Below are 20190 nucleotides of genomic sequence, written 5' to 3' on the forward strand. Positions count from 1 at the left end.
GAATAAGCAAGCTATTGCCCAGAGTTGCAGTGTGGGACCCATGATCAGAATAGGCACTGAGGCGAGAATATCCGGTCAGGGGAATTAATGAGCCCGAGACCCGCCGAGGCAGGAATCGAACCCTGGCCAGAGCTCTACATCGAGGTCTGCCTGCTCTAACCATTGAGCCACACTTCTCCACAGAGTTTAGCATTGCAGTATGCGAAATGTAGCAGCACAAGTTGTGATGTCCTGTTGTGCAGACACTAGCTCTCAGGTTCCCACACTGTGCTGAGATAGTGTGCCATTGCTGGAGTGCTTACACTGCATCCTGTTTGTGCACAAACAGCCTGAGCCCTAGCAGAGGTGACAGAGGAAGTCTGCTGCCTGCAAACTGCTCTGCGTGTATTTCCCTGATTGTGCTGTCACCCTTACTAGATGGGTGGGGGAAGAGGATCCGTGGTAGTGTAACAAATTGGGTTAGTGGTTTAGGGGGTGAAACCCTACTGAAGTAGCAACCACTATCCTTGTCAAGTTGAAGTCATAAGCAAACCCCAAATGAACCTGTCTCAACCCTCTGCATAAAGCAGTCACCCTGTGTAAAGTATTTATGAAGCACTTCAAACAGTAATGAAGTGAAAGCACAACCCAAGAAAAATCCCACACCAATTTTAGAAAAATTTAGTAAATCCTAATAAATAATTTGATAGCAAAACGACAAAAATCCATTTAATAGAACCGGTAAAATGAAATTTTAAAGATTTGGTGAAAATAGCCCCAAAAGGCACAAAACTCCACTCGTGGCTATCCGGTCCTGTGAGACTAGCAGAAAGTCACAAGTTTAGGCCAAATACAATCGAGCATGGGTCAGATACAGGAACCGCTGAAAAAGTTACCCTCGTAGTCTGGCACTCAGAGCTCCATTTGCAGTGGAAGGTGCTGTGAGGAGCAGGACGAGCATTGCCGTTGGACGTCGATGTAGCGCAAAGGGCAGACCAGGAACTGTAGACAGTCCATGCTGTAGTGCGAAGATTCTGTTTGCGTCACGAATGGTCATGGCTGGTGCTTCATGTTGATGATCACCGCAGCAATCGATGTTGCAGTGTGAAGAGTTGGTCCGCTGGAACGCCGTATTCATGATAATGCATAATGCAGCACACATAGAAAGAGGAAATAATCAGGAGAAAAAAGATTTTTCTCCTTGTTACGCCATCCTCTAGTAGGCTTTGTGATTCCACGCAACCCTAGGTTTGCAAACTTTTGAAAATCTGGGATTGCATTAAATTCATGGGTGGTGATTACCCATGTTTGACCCATGGAACGCCTCCCAGAATGAAATGTAATACAATGCAGCACAAGCCACTGCTTAGCATTATATTTCATTACAAAGCCACGCAATGTGATGCAAACCAACTCTTGCGTGACTTTCTTTATATGTACTCACATTTTGCTTCATGTCTAAGTCACAAAAGTGGTGCAACCATTGGGGGTGGGTACTGAGTTTTGGGATCATGTTTTTAATTTATTGTTAATGTATCATGTGTGCTGTTTTTATTATGCACTTTAAAAAAATCTATTGTTAATATATTAACTGTGTTGTATTTTACTGTGACTTTTGTGGTTTGAATTGCGTTGATCTCTAAGAATCAGCACAAGATGAAAAGTCCCGTGAGTCCCAGGTAGAGCATTACAAAGTGAGCAGCAGTAGTAGGGTTACCACCTCCTTCAGGTCATTATGGAGAATGTCTCCAGCCCTGAAGCAAGACTACAACAATCTGGGCCATATTCACAAAGTTAAACTTACACCTTTGTGTAGGTTGACTCTTTTTTTTGTATTAAAAAACTGCAAGTTAATGGTAAGTTTACGACTGCAGAGTCTCCACAGTATAAACTTACAAATAACTCGTAGTTCATGAATACCAAAAAAAGGTAAATTTATACAAATGTGTAAGTTTACCTTTGTGAATCAGGCCCAACGAATACATTCGGCAGCCACACAAAAGGTCAAGACATTGGCGGCAGTGGTCCTCCTAGGCAGCAGACACCGTTCCAAGTGTTTACATAAAGGGATTTTTAATAGGTCAACCCTGGATGCAAAGAGGGGTTAGGCGATGGAGACCAAAGTTGAAGGGATTACTTCCAGACCATTAACATTGAAGTCATCAGAGGAGTGAACGAAATACCACCTACAGTGACAATGAGTGAGGGCACCGAAGAAATATATGGAAGAGCAGAAAGATGAGATTAGGATTGAGACTAACAAAAAGACCAAGGGATGAAAATAAACTAGAGCAAAGAAGAGCCAGAGACTAGGGAAGAGAAAATGGAAATAGATTTCCGAAGCGTAACACGACGTTTGAATGCTGTTGCCTGCAAAGTTTAATTAATTTTAAAGACAGTGGTCCTTAGACAAGGGAAGATTAAAGGAGAATGAATATAGACCAAATGGAACTATATTTTTAAGGAAGTGTCCAGCCGGACAATTTATTATCTTGATAGAAATAATCACAAAACAGTAAACAACAGAGGGCCATATGTAGGTAAATTCCAAATACCGACTCCGTAATACCGAATCATACCGAATCGGTATTAAGAATGAGGTAAACGTGATGTAGGTAAATATTCGTTAAACATTACCGATTCGTTCCTAATCGGTATTAAATACCGATTGTGACCAGATCGGTAATAAAAAGGCATACCGAAAGGCTAATACCGATTCGATGTTACCGAATCCACACCCAAAATCGGAAATACCGAATCGGTAATTCGAAAAACAGCGTTTTGGTGAATCAGCCAATCCTGATACACCCATTTACTTCCCAAACAGGAAGTTGCCACACCCAGCCAGGTGCACAGGGCCTGGAGCTCACTGTGAGGCAGACAGGCAGGCAGGAGAGCTGAGGAGGCAGCAGCAACATAGACCAGAAAAAGAATAGAGAAAAACAACAGAACAAGCATTGCAATGGCAAGCCAGGACAAGGAGAAGGAGGGAGGTGAAAGAAAAAGAAAACTCAAGTTCAGCGACAAGGAGCTTGAGATCCTGATTGAGGAAGTCACCCAAGAGTACCACAAGCTGTTTGGAGCCCAGTCCCACCAAGTGCCAGACGCACAGAAGAGGCAAATATGGAGTGGCATTCGGGACAAAATCAATGCCATAGGTGTGACCCTGCGCACCATAGAGGACATCAGAAAGAGGTGGTACGACCTCAGAAAAACTGCAAAACAGAGGATGGCAGAGAGACATAGGCTGGCAGGGAAAACTGGAGGAGGAAAAAATCGAGCCCCAGTACCAACACCACTGGAACAGATGGTGGAGTCCACCATCCAGCGGGAGAGTGTGAGTGGCATAGGAGACGCAGACAGCTCCGCCAGAGCAGCTAGAAAACAAGGTAAGAAGCATGCCCAGCATGCTGCCCAAACCCCTCCCAAACCCCAACTCCCATAGTGGTAAAAGTGCTCCCACTCCACACCATGTCTTACTGCTTACCTGCAATGCATACTGGGTGATGTAGTCAGTGTGAAATCATGATCAGGACTGTCAGGGCAGCTAACACAATAGCATGGTAACATAATTGGACAGGTCAGGATAACCACTGTGCACTGTTGGCATGTACTTTAATGCAATGGCATTGCAGACAGAGCATTGAGAAAATTTACATTTGTGTCATTTCAGGTGAGTCATCTCGCAGTGCAGCTGAGGGCAGCAGAGGCAGGTCAGCCAGGCCAGAGGGGAGTGAACACGATGAAGACAGCATGGCTGCAGGGAACACCAGCTCTGCGCCATCGCAGCCAGCCAATCGTCCACCACAGACATCACCACAGCGCCAGGGAGGGCCGCAATCCCCTCTCACTCAGTCACCACTGCGACGTTCACCTACACCACCACCACCACCATCACCACCACCACCACAACCACAGTCAGGCAGGAGGCATGCCGTGATCACCCTCCAGCAGATGGAGGCCTCGGAGGAGGAGGGCAGCCAGCGCCAACAAAGTCCTATCGTAGAGAGATCCAACAGGGAGCGGGCTGGTTCAGCATCCGAGGGTGCGAACATCTCATCACGACGCCGCAGGGCAAGGCCGGTCAGTCCAGTGGAATTTGAGCAGGGTGGCAGTGTGTTTGCTGGACTGGAAGGCAACATGCTGAAGGTCCAGCGCCTGCAATGGAGGGAGATGAAGTCGTTACACAGGGAGGTGGCAAACATTAACAGACATATGCACAAGATGGAGAAGGGTATCAGTGCCATGGGGGAGAATATGTCTGCAGGGATGGAGAGGGTAGCAACCTCGGTGGACAACCTGTGCAGCCAGCTGGAGCAGGACCGTGTTGGCATGCGCCGACAGAGACTGAGACTCCAAGACTATACTACGTCGGTGAACCGGCTGGCCAGTACGACATCACTGATGTGTCGCCGGTCCATCGCCATGCAGGAGGAGATGGCGCATTGCAGCAGGGATGTGGCCAGGGGGATGGTGTCCATGACCTCAGTGCTAGAGCTCATGCAGAATGCTAAGGCCTCAAATATGGAAGGGGGGGGACAGTGAGGAGGCTTCCAGCCGTGGTAGCGTCACACCCTCACCCACCGAGTGCAGGAGGCGTAGTGGACGTACTGTCCCAGCACAGGAACGGTCCAACTCACAAGTCAGTGTGGATGGGGAACATGCACGTGCAGCACGGGGACGCAAGAAGTGAAGGACTCTGGCTGTCCACATGCATGTGATGGGTGATGTAACCCATGTCCAATTGGACATTGCTCAGAATGCTGTAGGTGTGCCAAATAAACACCTGTACATGTAATTTGAAATGCCTCAGTGTCGTTACTCACTCAGAAATAGTGTGATGTTATCTCTGCCCGTCTATGTCTCCCATCATGTTCAATTGCAGCACCAGCCGCGCTGGGCTCTGGCTGAGGGTTGTCCTCGTCTTCGTCCTCTGACTCAGTTAGTTCCACTCCAGTTCCTTTTTTCGTGGCCAGATTGTGTAGCATTGCACAATTAGCAATAATCTTGCAACATTTGATGGGGCTGTACAGACGCGCACCTCCTGTTTTGTGGAGGCAACGGAATCTGCTTTTGAGCAAACCAAAAGTGCGCTCCACCACGTTGCGTGTGCTCCTATGTGCCACATTGTATCTCCTCTCCCTTCGGGTGGTTGGGTTCAGATATGGTGTGAGGAGATACGGCCGGAGGGCATATGCGCTGTCACCTATGAAGAGAAGTAAGTGGCATTGATTGGTGTGACCAACAGCTTGTGGCAGGGTGTACATCAGGGTGTGTGACATTTACTTACCTAGTATGTATCCGTCGGCAAATTCACCAGCAAGCAGACGTGTATGTATGCCACTGTTCCTGAAGATGTAAGCATCGTGGGTACTCCCGGGGTATTTGGCCACAATGTCTGTGATAATGTGTTTGGCATTGCAGATCACCTGCACATTGATTGAGTGGGTGGATTTGCGGTTCCTGTAAATGTATTCACTTGCTGCAGGTGGGCAGATGGGAATGTGGGTCCCATCGATGCAGCCGATCACGTGGGGGAAGTGGGCAAGTTGATAGAACTCCAGCTTGGTTCTCTGCAGCTCCACCTGCGTACTGGGGAAGGATATGTAATGTTCCATTCTGTCCATCATGGCGTCTAGGAAGGTGTCGAAGATCCGGGAGAGGCAGCTCTGTGATACTCCACCCACTGCTGCTATCACACCCTGGAAACTTCCTGATGCTAGCAGGTGCAGGCAGCAGAGTACTTGGACATGGGGGGGATTGCGTGGGCCCTTGGTGTCTGATGCTCCAGATAGGGTGTTAGGTCCCGTATTAGCTCCAGGATGGTGTCTGGGTGCAATCTGTATCTCTCGTGTATTTCAGCGTCTGTCAAGTGGAACAGAGTGATGCGTACTCTGTACACCTGCTCCTCACGTCTCCAGATCCTCATTCCTGCTGCTCTCAGGCGTAGGCGCCTTGCTATGAGATAGAGGCCTGCCGTTGTGGTCATACAGATGCATTTTGGGTGTGTTTATATAGACTCCTCCTGATTACCACATGCTCCAGAAACGTGGTAATTAGCGAATCGTTATCACCGATTTTGGCCAAATTCGGTATTACCGGGGTTTGCTACATAGCATATTTGGGGGTTTTACCGATTCGTTTCTACCGAATCGGATCTCATTGTTTCGGTAATTCCGATTCGGTGACGTAAGGTTTTTACCGATTCATTATTATCGATCCTATTCGGTATTACCTACATCTCACATGGCTACATATTTGTCGGTAACACCGAAAATGAGCCTTTTTCGGTGTTACCGATCGGTATTTGGCCACCTACATATGGCCCAGAGTGTGATAGAAGCGGGACACCATGACATTTTTTTATCAACTATGCATTTAGTGCATAGTTGATAAAAACATTTCATGCATATGTGTATGTTTTGGATTATCTGCTTTATGATTTACAATATCCAGATGACCTGTTATTGCCTACTACTTCCCCTTTTGTTTGTGTTCCCTTAGTGTGTTAGTCGGACATCGGCTGGTGTCCCGCTTCTATCACACTCTGTTGTTTACTGTTTTGTGATTATTTCTATCAAGATAATAAATTGTCCGGCTGGACACTTCCTTAAAAATATTGTTCCATTTGGTCTATATTCATTCTCCTTTAATCTTCCCTTGTCTAAGGACCACTGTCTTTAAAATTAAGTACCTACCCATGGTCCTTAGCATATTGCGCCCTGGGTTCCCTTGTCTTGTTTAAATAATATGCAAAGTTTAATTAAGCATCACATCTCAGGCCCCCTTGAAGAAATGCACTTTTAGTTGTGCATCTATGGATGTTGTCTGTTTTCTGGGTATTATTGCTGTCGCTTCCTAGTTTGAGTGTATAATTTTGAAAAATCTAACTAAGGACCTTTTTGATTTGTGTGACTGTTGTAAAATAAAAGAGTACGCGGGCAGATCGGTGCATTTTTGTAGGGAATGTGGAAATCAGAAGACTTGTGATGTCACTATCTGTAATCTGTGTAATATTTTGGCCCTGAACCTTTGGGACCAACCTGAAGCTAATTTTAATCTGACCTGGCGCTTTTAAGCAACATCACTAACACTTTGAGCAGCTCTGGCCTATCTGACCAGCTGGCATGATTTTCAGTGTGCCAGCCTGTCATCGTGACATGCATGTACAAAGGGGTAAGATAACTAATTTAAACACAAGTGGGAGCTAGGCTTACCCTTGGCCCTCTTGTCTGGTGCTTGCACTCCCAGGGAGGGCAGTCTTATTTGGCAAACAAAGAATTATATCAGAATGATTTACTTTGAAAAATTAATAGAAACGTGAACGATTTTTGATAAGTTCATAAAAGAAATTGTGCAGGAGTATGCACAATTTTATTCCAATTTTTGAAACAAATTCTCATGTGACACAAGTGGCAACCTCTTCAAATCCTTTGTGAGATGTGCGTTCCAGTTCTCTAACCTCACTCTCCCGGGTAATTCATGGTTTGGTTTTGCACTTCACCACTTCCAAATTTCACCAGCCGCCTCTGACATTCTTTTTTTTTTCTTTGCTGATTTCTTTCTTTCCCATTTTTGCTTGCATTCTTTCGTTCTTTGTTTATTATTTTCCTTTTGTGGGTATATTTTGTCTTTCTTCTTTTTGTTCCTCCCTTCATTCTCCTGTCCTTTCTCGGTTTCAATTTTTCTGTGTCTTATTTAATTATCTAATTTGTCTTCATTTCAGCCTTTATATTACCTTTTTAATCCTCTTTACCTCTATGTTTTCTCACTTTCTGTCCCACAGAACTACGCCTTAGAGAGCAGGCTGGCAGAGGCGTCAGCCAGTGTCACTGTGGGGGTGGCAGAGGCACAGGCCCAAATTTCCAGCTACGAAGCCGCCATCGAATCTGGCAAAGCAGAGCTCCACAAAGTCATCATGAACTACCAGGAGCTGCTTGACATCAAACAAGCATTGGACGTGGAGATCTCGAACTACAGGAAACTTTTGGAAGCAGGAGATCTGAAGTAAGTGGGCCAGCCTAACCTGTTTGTGTTTTTCATCAGGCTCTCATACCACTGTCTTGAGTCTGACCCTGCCCTGCTGCTTATGGGTCTGACATTGGTGACAAGGACCCAAAGGGTTTGTTCTGTGCAGTTTCCACTTCAAATAAGAGTGACGCCAAGCTCAAGGAAACATGGAACTGTTAACCCAGTCCAAGTGTCTATTGATCTTTAAATCAACCTCGCAAAAACGCACCTATTTTGCAATTTATCAATGCTTAATTTGTGCCGGTGATATCAGGTGGTGAACACTGGATATCATATTTTTGCTGCCAAGACTTATTCCTCATCATACGGGCAAGAGAGAGAAAATGTGAAAGAAGTAAGAAGTTAGAGAAAATCGGAATACACTGACAAAGACAGAAAAAAGAGATTTAAAAAAACCTGCAAGAGAGAGGGGAGGAGATAGGAAGTGTAGGCATGAAGCCGAAGCAAATTTAGCCCTCTTTCATATTTAGACACCTTGCCCTTTGGCAGCGCCTGTAGAAGGCTTCCCATGATAAACTTTGTGCCCTGCACTTTTTTTGTTTTACAAATTAGGCACTGCCCTTTAATCTCTGTGAGTTATAACCTAGTGGCGTATCTCATAGTGGAGTGTCTGGAACTTGTTGATGGACATTTGTTGTTCTATATAACTCAGTGATTTAACAGTTCTGTTTAAAGATATTTTGTTCACTGCAGCCTTTTAGCTTCGTTAATTTTTGGTTTTGTCATAGTTTTGCAAATCCTTACTCCTGGGGGTTATATCTGACCATACAATCATCATTAAATATGCAGATAGAATTCAGCTGGCCCAAAAATATTTTTACACATTAAAACAATTCAATAGTCGTATACGTTTGAGTGAAAAAAATAAAGCTCAAAAACACCAAAGGGAATTACTGTCACCCCACACATTTTGCACCTGATTCTGAATTTTCCAGGCTGGTAGTGGGAAGTAATAGGCAGAAATAGTCTTCAGGATTGGGATTAACACATGGTATCGCCTCTGTCCCAATTCTTTCCCTGCAAATTCCTTCAGGTATTATTACTATATGCACATTGTTTCCCTAAGGCAGAACTTGCGTAGCTCCTGTCAGACACTTATGTCTTAAATAGGTCTTTTACATTGTATGCACTTTGGCACATGAGCACTTTGCCCATTGACTTTTCTTCTGTAAAATTACCATGAATTGTCCTTTGTTTTAACTATACTCAGTGACTAGTTTATGATTGTACTTGTATTTTAATTGTATGTTTGATGCCCTCTTTTATGGTTAGGGAAATATCCGAATAAAGGAATTTGCTGATGAGGTGTTTTTTTCCACCTCTGTATGCATGAGATACTCTCTTACCTTTGTCTCCTCGTTGCTCACCCACCCCGATTCAACTTGCAATGGGATGGTGGAGGCACAGTTCATTTTTTGGGATCTCCGTCTTTTGGATGTAGTTTCACTGACCTATTCAATTATCTATCGACATATTTATTATACTTCTGATTCGATAAATAACTGTAGTAAAACGCAGATGAGTGCTTTCTCATATGAATACATTTTGTTTTTATTTTTGGGATGTTCTCGTGAGATTGCTGCTCGAATATTAACTGCACACACCCAGTACATGTGCTAGCAAATGAAAATGCATGTTTGCAATGGGTCACAGGTTAAAAAACATCGTCAGACAAATAGGGTGCTGTTGGCCTATGTTATCAGAAAACAAAATCAATTTGTTCAATTGATAAACTCTATTACAGATTTCCTGAAGTTGAGGCACTATCTGGAGCCCGCTACTCCTTCACCTGTAAGTTGAGAGACAAGTTTCTACTAAGTGTTAAGTGCGTATTATCAAATGTAAAATATGTTAACATTTTCATGGAATGTGGATTTTACGAATTGTCATCCGTTTCCTCTTACCACATTACAGGTCTTAATAAATGATGTGTCTCCTTAGATTCACTTGGTCTACTACTCTGCCAACAAATATGTATGAAAAAAAACCATAAGAACCATTTCCTCGAACCTAGGGGCATATTTACAAAACAATGTTGGAGCGTGGTGTTATGCCAAATTTGGCAATGACGCGCTCCAACGGGGATGTACCATATTCACAAGAATAAGATGCACCTCTGTGCTAAAAAAGCTGCCTATCGCCAGCACAGCCACCCTGCTGCCATGTTGCAAGGGTGCTTGCACCTCAGGCGCGATTGTTTATGTGCAGGAAGGGACACCTTCCTGCAAATAAACAATCAATAAGGACGATTTACTCTTCAGCACACATAAAAAGTGCAAAAAATTTGAAGAAATTAATAATTTCTCCTCGTTTCGCCATTCTAAGACCTTGTATACCCTGGCCTTATTTGGTGGCGCTGCCCCAAACGTGTAAATCTAGGGCAGTGTCAAAAAAGCTATGGTTGTTGCAGTGGAATGCCCACTGCCAAACCCATTGCATGCCCATTTGCCATAGAAGACTTCGGCGGAAAGGGGCATATTTACAAGGTGGCGTTAAGCTACGTTAAGGTGTTTAGCGCCACCTTGTAAATATGGGGAATGCCGTTATGCCACCGTAGCATCATAAAAAGTGAAGCTCTGGTGGCATGAAGGGCTTGTAAATATGTCCTTTAGTTCTATATCTTGGGGCAGACCCTGGCTTACAAGGCTTATGCCTGTGCACGGGTCTCATATGACACCTTTTTAGCTCTATCTACAAACAACATTAGCTGTCTAGTCCGCCAGAGCTCATATCAATACAACAATTTACAGGGAAGAGCTATGGGTCATACCACTTCATTAATTCTTTTTTGTTGTGTAAGCCTTCTTCATTTCATTCATTGCTTCTTTGAGGGGTCCTTCATCTTTTAGGTCAGCCACTGCATTTCGTGACTGTGTACATACTTTGTTTTTCCTTTTTGGGTTGGTAATTAGTCAACAAAGTAATTCCTCTTTGAGATCACAGTTGTTCTGCACACTGCTGCACTCATTGTGAAGTAACACCAGGCTTAGTTATTTGTGCACCTCCATGCAATTGCGACACCTCTAGCTGCCTGAAGGCACTGCTTCAACCTACCTTCTCCTCGCTCAACAACCATTTATCCCTCAAAATGGCAGACTTACAAGTTGTAGCCACATCTCCGGTGGGCAAGTACCTTATACCAGGATGGCGTCCACCTTGAGACCTTTATGTGTTTTATGAATGGTACAAATGCCAAAGGAAAGAGGCTGATAAGTGCCACGTTTGGTGATATGCCCATTGCTGCACGACCCATGCTGTGGTGGTGCTGGTCATCCATGCTGCACCTGAGTTGCCATTAACGGCAGGCCAAACCCTCCAGCCAGGAATCTGCCCCAGCACATGTAGAGGGACAACAGCAGTGGAGGCATTACCTAGTTTATTTTATTTATTTATTTTAAAGGTTTTATATAGCGCTCGCTAGACCCGGAGGTATCCGAGCGCTCTACATGAGCATCAGATCATAGTTACAGGTTACATTATTACAAAGGTTACAGTTATTAGAGCATGGCAACATAGTTACTTGTAAGGTCAGGATAAACAATAAGCACAAATACGTACAGGGAAAAGCAGACAAGGGGAAAGATTCAGGGGAGGGGGTAGGAGCTGGGGAAGTAGACAGGTAATGAAGGCGGGAAAGAGAAGGGGATACCGCAGGGACAAATACAGGGACACATACTCTGTACACATGATTTAGGGTTTTATTCTATTGTCTTAGTTCATTCTCTGGTGTTGTACACAGTTGAGGGAATATGCTGCTGTCCTTGATAGAACAGATCCTTATCGTTCTTGGTGTTGTTGTGCATGTTTTCTGTCTTAAAGCTCAAACAAGCTGAAGGATTAAGAACATGCATTTGAGAGATAGTCCTTGTCGCCGGGTTGGAGTGCATCGTGCTTTTCCTTCTATGATTTGGTAGATTCCAGCTGATTGACACTGACAAGCCCTGCCAGGCCAGTGGCATTTATGTCCTCTTTGTCCAAACGTGCCATGTTCTGTGTGTTGCCTTGGGTAGCGTTTGCCAATGGCCCACTTTGGGTTATCAAGTGTTGTAAGTTTACTGAGTTTGTTGCTACCTAGGTTTAAGTTTGGATTTGATGGAGGCCATGATGCGTCTTAGTACCTGTTTTCTTCCTGTTGGATTGTGTCCATATGAATAGTGCAGATAACACAGTATTTGAGACAGCCCCCCCCATTGGGACATTTGAAACCTATGGTCAGATTTCCTTGCAGAAAGGGTATTTTCATCTTGGCTCTGTCTAAGACTCATTGCAGTATGCATGCTCATCCCCATTATTGCCTCTGGTACAGCCTATTACTTCGGTAACCAACAGTGGAAGTCATGTAGGAGGTGACCCTTATTAAAAGTCACATGGTGCCAGGTCAGAGGCTAGCTGGGTGCCTGTCTCCCAGGAGTGAACATACCTCACCGAATCAGGCTGTGACAAGAAAGAGTGAATTTTGGAATTACTAACTATACTGGTAAGTTACCTGGAAATTACTAAGGGCCCGATGTAGGTAAATCTACATTTACCACTTCATAAATACCGAATCATACCGAATCAGTATTTATGAAGTGGTAAATTAGAGGGGGGGAGATGTAGGTATTTCAGATTCGGTAAATACCGAATCTGTAAGATTCGGTATTTACCGATTCTGTAAATACCGATTCGGTATCCTCCATTGCTTCCTATGGGCCTTGAAGCCCATAGGAATCAATGGGCATTACCGAATCGGTAATTACCGATTCGGTAATTACCGATTTGTGCAAGGGTGCAGGGGGTGTCACTTTGACACCCCCCAGCACCCCAAAAAAAGGCATGTGAGCCATGTGGCACAAAGACATGCCCTAAGGGCATGTCTGTCTGTCACATGGCATAGGTGTGCATGCACACATGTGCATGCACACCTGGATTCGGTATTTTAACACCCAATTGGATTGGGTGTTAAAATACCGAATCTGAAGGGCCTGTGGGACTGAAAGTAGTCCCACCTACATCCCAAATTAAAAAAATCGGTAAAATTACCGATTCGGTATTTTTGCGATTCGGTAATTTTACCGAATCGGTAAAATACCGAATCGGACAAAAAAAGTCCCCTACATCTCAGTAGGCCAAATACCGGTCGGAAACGGCCGAAATCGGCCGTTTCCGACCGGTATTTGGTACCTACATCGGGCCCTAAGTGTTAACGTAGAGGAGAACTTACAAGAAAAGCACACATACATGTTCAAGTGATTTCATATACACACAGCAGTCTTTATAAGGATTTGATACAGCAGATGCAAAGCTCCAAGCAGTACCACAAGTGCCACAGATGTTTGAAGGACGTTGGTAGAGGCTACAATAACATTGTTATGTTAACTGACATTTGTAGAGCGCATAATCACCAGCAGGTCTCTTAGCGATTTGAGAGAGTGGCCAAACTCCATCAGGAATCACAACTACAATGCTTGGAAGAGTTATCAGGCTGTGCCCAGAGCCTCCCTAAACAGGAGAGTCTTGAGTTGCTTCCTGAAGGGGAGGAGTGCGGGTTCTTTGCAGAGACTCTCAGGCAGTAGATTCCAAAGTTGAGGAATTAAGACAGAGAATGCTCTGCCGCCTTTAGATGCGGTTTTAAACCGTGGGTGGGACAGAAGGCCTGCCTTGGACGATCGAAGTGTACGACCCAGCACATAGTTCCCTAGGCGCTCCTTGATATAGGCTGGGGCCTGGCCATGCACAGCTTTATGAGCGATGAAGAAACCCTTGAATTTTTTTCTCTGTTTCATGGGGAGCAAGTGCAGCTGCTGAAACAGGGGGGTCGCGTGGGCCCATCTGGGAAGCCTGAAAATTAACCCAGCTGCGTCATTCATGGTCACCTGTAGCTTGCTGATAAGTTTCTCAGGGAGACCGATAAATAAGGCATTACTGTAGTCCAGTCTGGACAAGATCATAGACGACACTACCTTCTGTAGTGTGGAAAATGGCAGGAGGGGGGCCAGTCTCCGTAGCTGTCTCATTAAGCGTGTACAGGTTCCGACCACGGCCAAGACTTGATTTGCCATTTAGAGGTTAGTATCAATCTTGATGCCCAAGATTTTTACGACCGGAACTGGGATTGGGGTAGTGCCCAGCTCTTGTGGCCAGAAGAGGTTGTTCCAGGGATTGTTTTTGGAGGGGATGAACAGGACCTCAGTTTTATCAGGGTTGATTTTCAACGTACTGGCTGTCATCCAGTTCACAGTGTGTCTAAGTATGTTTTGCACACAGGCGTGGTCTTGAGGGCAGTTATCAGTCTGGAAGATTAGTTGTGTGTTGTCCGCGTAGTTGAAGACTTGGTAGTCCATGCGGACCAGAGCGGCCACTAGTGGCTGGAGGTAGATGTTAAAAAGGAGAGCGGACAATGCTGAGCCCTGGGGGACGCCACAGGTGAGTGCACCAATGTTTGAAACCTGCTGGTCCAGTTGGACCCTTTGGGATCGCCCTGACAAGAAGGACTCTAGTCATTGATGTACCAACCCACAAATGCCCAACTCGGCCATTGTAATATGGATGAGTTCTGTGTGGTTCTCAGTACCAGAAGAGAAGGGAGTTCCACAATTAAAATTTCACATGCATTGGTATAGCTATGTGTGAATTTCAGTACTGGAATTGTGGGGCTGTTGCTAGGCTGCATTGATTAGCATAGGTAGCTGAGTGAATGTGTGCATGGAAAAGTGAAGGCATAGTGTCCATCCTTACATCTTTGTATTGGTTGCTGCTAGACACCCTCCTTGAATTCACACTTTCCTGTCTCCCCTATATAGCTATTATGTTTTTTACAACTCTGATCGGGCAGATAAACTTCTCAGTAGGAGCCGGGACAGGAGCTTGCACGACTTACAATCATTCTCTCAACCACCTTAATCTTCTTCTTGTTAGCAAATCACAAATTTACAATAAGCACATAAGCACTGGAAATCCCCTCTTCCCATTTTCTGACTTGGTCCTAACTTTTTCATCTTTGAAAAGGACCTCAATACGTTTTTGAACGTTTCTCAGTCTAGTTCTGTTACATTTCTTTAACCCATTCGCTGCGGGTGTCGGCCAATGGCCGTCACGAGCACTACCTCCGTAGTGCTGCGCAGGTCCGTTGGCCGACGCGGCCCCACCCACTTAATAGAAAGCTCTGCACTGGCGCGGAACGTTCGAAGCAGCAAACGGGTTAACATTTTATTGCTGTGTCAATTTTTTCCTTCGTGATGGTTTTTGTTGTGGTGCACAATGAACCGCCATCTTGTAGAAAGACTCCACTCTCTAAAAATGTAATAAATAACTAAATCAGTCACATTTCAGAAGCTGTGGTGACTGTCACTAGATAAACCTTCCTGCAGAGAGGTCTATAATTGGTACCCCTTGCTAAAGACAATCAGATTCCTCATCCCTGGTCATGTGTAACTCAGAATAATGCATAGGAGAAAGATGAGTTATGTATGCACAGAGGTGTTTAGTATTTATATTTGCCCATTGAACATTGTCTGTGTCTGGTGTTACAAAAGCAGACTTCGCTCTGTATCTATCTATAAACTAACATGGTACACTGAAGTTAAAAAATGTCTGTACTCATTCCTCAGAAATAAGCTAACCTTTATTCTGCTGTATTTTCAGCTGAAGGTGGATTTAAGAAACTACTTGACAGCTCATGTAAGTACCCCAGCTACTCTGAATGTTTCTTGTAAAATGCACTGAGCATGAAATTAGAATTTTATATAGGCTTTTTGTAAAATATTTGTGAAAGATAGAACTTGGCAAATTTGTTCAGGATTCCCACCCCTCCATCCCATTTTCCTGTCACCCACACAACCTATTTCATGCTTTCTACTTCATCCTCCTAAAATGCAGAATGTCGGCCTTTCCTCGACCACTGTATCTCACGGTATGTGGTGTTCGTGATTACTTTTTGTCTGTGTCCATGTTACAGAGATATTTTGAATACTCCTCTGCACATCGATTTGGACAAACTCTGAACTATCGAGGATATCATATTTTGAATACTTGTTGAACTTCTCAAACTTTTGGAAGCTTGAGGAAATATTTTGTTAAGGTATAAAAGGTTGAAAATGCAACACCTTCTCTACTGTTTGAACCTTCAAGGAAACAGTCGACGTTAAGGACAGAAATAATAATTTACTACAATCACTGCAGTGAATTTAAATTTGTGAACATGTAAGGTGGACTATTTACCAGCTATCCCCAGTGAGGCGCACTGTGAATGGTTGTGGAAACAAACGCAGCACAAGCAGGGGGACATTAGCAGCAAAAAATTAAATCATCAAGGAAACAAACGCCTTATAAGCAAGACAGGCCAAGGATGTGTCTGTAACACAAGGCTATAAGTTACATGATACCAAATCATGCATCCCTCAGCCAAAGTTCCAAAGTTTCAGGGAAGTAGTAGAACTGCCCAGTGACATACTGTGAACATAGTTCCGTGTAAATGGCGTGCAGTTAGCTGACGTTTGTGCAGTATTGTGTGATCAGCCGCCATAGCACCATGTTAGCCACCTGAAACGTAAACAGTGACTACTACATTAAATACTATTGGTCCAGGGGCTGAATTAGCCCCCTTACTTTATCCAGTCCGAAAGCCACCTGACAGAAGGTAAGTAAATTATTTCACAAGTTCAACTTTACAGCACTAGACTATGTGGGGAGTTACAGATGTAAATATGCAGTGTGGAGTACTGGTGGTGACACGGGGATGGGTTCCCTCAATATGTGGTAAGTCGGATGTCGTTGGAGATAAGTGAACATTTGGCCTAGGATGCTGTCAATTGGTGTGGAAGAGCACACATCAGCTACACCTTCCTTGTCATCTGGCATGATGGTCCTGATGATTTCCAAGATGAGGCTATGTACCGCTCCCTTGGTGAATGTCACAATCCCTCTTTGATAAGCCCTCAAACACATTTCAGGGATGAGTGGAGCAACTTTCTATATATGGGGATAGTGACCAGAAATGCTATTGCAATAAAGTATCCTGTGGTAGCACCTCTTGCAGAACAGCCACAAATGTGCAATGCATGCTAAGGAAATCTGCCTCTCGTGATCAAGGGAAGTACACTCCTCCAACACCTGCACAAAAAACGAGAGACAAGTACCAAAGGCAGAGCTGGTATTTAGAATATAATTGTTGAGGATTCGCAACATAGGAACGTTGGCACCTAAATTGAGTGTGATTGAGTTGTGAGGCATATAGTGGATGACGCCAGTGTGACTACCTACTCTTGATGGCTTTATGAAAGGACCACATGAAAGAGTTTGCAAAAGGCATGAAGAGTGTGTCTGGTATAAACAGCTATCATAGAACGGCAAGATGTCATCCTCAACACAATCACTTCTAAATTTGCTGAAGACCAGAAATAAATGATGGATGCTAGTGGCTAGCTCTATCACCATCCAAGGTGAACAATTATCAGAAAATTGATCATAGACTAATGTTCAAGCTCGTCTTGCCAACTCTTTTGAGAGACATCAGAAATGTCAGTGTAAGAACATAGGAGTAACTCTAAAAGCAAGATTTTAGGAGCAGGTTGTCTGAACCAACATTACAAATTTCAGTTAGTTTGACTTGAAAGATATGACACACTTGCACAACACCAATGGCGAAGGTGCCTCAATCAATCTGGAGCTCAGGCAATAACTCGCCATGCTTCCCGTTTCATCACTTACCAGGGCTCTGTAGGTGCCAATTAGGCATACCCAGTATTACACATATGTAAGTTACCATAAGTTGAGATTTCCTTGCAGTGACTTCTGTATGGTGGGTTTCCATTAAACAGGCCTCAAACTTTTACATCACTGGGCAGTCAGGCACAGGTTCCATGCACCAAAATGGGGCATAGTGATTGCACATGTGATACACTTTCTAAAAAGTGAATTGGGACCTTCTGAGTTTCTCCCCTGGTTGTTTGCTGTTTTACATTTCCAACCATTCTTATTGTGCATGTGACCCCTAACACATAGGGGGTTGATCTAAAAAGGCTGCATGGTTATCATAAAGGGTGACTGTCCAGTTATCATCAGTGTCATGTGGGATTCCGCAAACACTTCGGTAGGTGAAGCAAGGACTTGAGCTAACCCAGTATCTAGAAAAAAAAATGGGGGTGAGAGTACACAGGGAAGCACGTCATGAAGAGCAACCAAAGCTAAAAGGAGCAAGGAAGTCCTTTCTGAATATGGTGGCAGTGCATTAAGAACCTAGCAAGCAGGAAAAACAACCATGATGTGTGGAAGTTATGGAACATGGGAGTTATGCACAGTGAAAAAGATATATATGAGATTTGTATGTCGTTTCCACCTGCACCAAAAGCCTATCAGATGAATTCACCTGGGATGTATTTACATTAAGGGGCTTGCTATGGGACATTTGCTGTAACAAATCCACCTAAATGATCAATATGTAGTCTAAAATGGGTCACCACAGGTGCAATGCCAGGAGTGGATGGATAGGGCCAGTGGCATTCTCCTCACTGCTCCTGTTGTTATTCTTTGAGGTGGAAAACGAGATTGTATGTGTCAGGTGCAGATGTTGCAGGTGGGTAATAAAAACAATTTTGTTCAGTAAGTGCTTAGCTTGATTGCTGTCCCTCTTCACAAAATTCCTACTGTTGGACCTGGCCCTTTTGGCAGGTTCACCCCAAAACTTTTTGCTTTTGCCTAGCCTGTTTCTGTAACCTGGTGTTCGTGATTTTAGGTCTCTGCGCACTTTTTCACTGTGGTCCAGTGTAAAGTGCGCCCGCTGTGTGTGTGTGTAGTGAGAGTGACCTGCCCTCCCATAGGAATGCATAGGGAATATGTGTGACCATGGTAGTTCCTGATGTGTGGGGAGTGCAGGGTCGGGTTTGGTATGTGCGAACTCGTGAGATTGAATGCTGTGCAATGATGTATGTGGCAAGATTGTGTCTAGTGTGGAAGTGCCACTTCTAGAAGTTGGCATGTTAGTGTAATTTGTGTCTGGTGTGTGATTGGCTGGAGCTAGCTGGTGAGCCTGGCTCCAGGAGAGAAGATGGGTCTGCCCCGTTGGTGAATGGAGAGATTAGCATGCTGATGTGAGGGAGGGGTACACCTGGGACCTGAATAGGGCTGGTTCTTCCCTCCACAATGCTGGCTCCACCCCCTGTGGTGCGTCTGATGTCCCTAGCCTGACCAGTGAAAGGGAGTTCCCCAAATAACCAGTTGTAGCTGGTTCTCACATTGCCTGCACCTTGTAGACAAAGGACTTTGCTGTATAAAAAGGGTGCTGTGACACCCTGAAGATGTTCTTGTGCTTCACTTGAAACAACCAGGGGCGTGCTGCTGCTGGGGCCCAGGGGAAGGCTTGCCTCCCTGGGCCCTGCCCAGCCCCTGGAGCCTGGAGGACTTTTTCCTTGTTGGGAGCTGCTTGCTCCACCTTGCCTCCAGGACCTTCTCTTTGGGACCCTTTTTGCTTTGGAATCATTGCTGCTAGGACCCTTGTTGCTTCAGGGGTCATTCCTGGGGACTTTGGGGGTTTTAGTGCCCCCTCAGCGCCTCGTGAGCACTTTATTTTTACTCGGCAGAGCGCTGTCATTATCCCTGAAGGAAGCTCTCCTGCCTGTCGCTCGCAGCGCCGAGCTGCAATCCCCTTCGTAGGGATTTCCAATTCCTTTGTGATTATGGCAGGCACCACCACGCTGATGGCGAGATTTTATGTTGCAGGAGCCTACCCTGCATGGTGCCCGCAGTTATACCTCTAAAAACGGGTGCCCACCCCGCGATTGCTGCCTAGATGTAAATCCCCGCCGCAGAGAGCCCGAAAAGCGGAAGTCAGGCAGACCGGTCCGTGACAGGGCGGGACCTGACATCTAGCAGGAAGTGTGATGGAGAGAGGAGGTCGGGAGCCTACCCCGCCTCCTCGTGGACCCTGAGCTGTGCTGGGGGGCTCCCATGCCGAGGGGAGAGCCCCGCGATGGCGGGAGAGGAGAAGAAAGCCCCGAGTCCCAGGAGGGGGCCCGGGTGAAGCAGAGCTGGCGGCTGAGGCCGCCATCAGAGGTGTGGGACTCCCTGAAGTCAAGGGGAGCCCCGCCAAAGACGTGCTGCAGTCTGCCCTGGGCTCTCATGAGCGGAGAGAGCCCCACAGCCCCAGAGAAGTCGGAGCGGTGCATGCTCCATGTACTCCGCCAAGTCCCAGGAGACCCGAGAGGT

General features: G+C 45.2%; 1 protein-coding gene across 2 annotated transcripts in view; it reads left to right on the forward strand.

Annotated features, from left to right (window-relative positions):
• The window catches only part of LOC147722405 (thread biopolymer filament subunit gamma-like), a 52370-nt gene that overhangs the window by 20427 nt on the left and 11753 nt on the right, over nt 1-20190 (forward strand). For both annotated transcript variants that reach the window (XM_086964924.1, XM_086964925.1), the window contains 3 exons: nt 7766-7986; nt 9755-9801; nt 15634-15669. In XM_086964924.1, the coding sequence (XP_086821050.1) occupies nt 7766-7986; nt 9755-9801; nt 15634-15669 (304 nt within the window). The remainder of the gene's footprint in view (nt 1-7765; nt 7987-9754; nt 9802-15633; nt 15670-20190) is intronic.

The sequence above is a fragment of the Lissotriton vulgaris genome, chromosome 4_1, assembly GCF_964263255.1.
Source record: "Lissotriton vulgaris chromosome 4_1, aLisVul1.2, whole genome shotgun sequence".
Taxonomy (NCBI): domain Eukaryota; kingdom Metazoa; phylum Chordata; class Amphibia; order Caudata; family Salamandridae; genus Lissotriton; species Lissotriton vulgaris.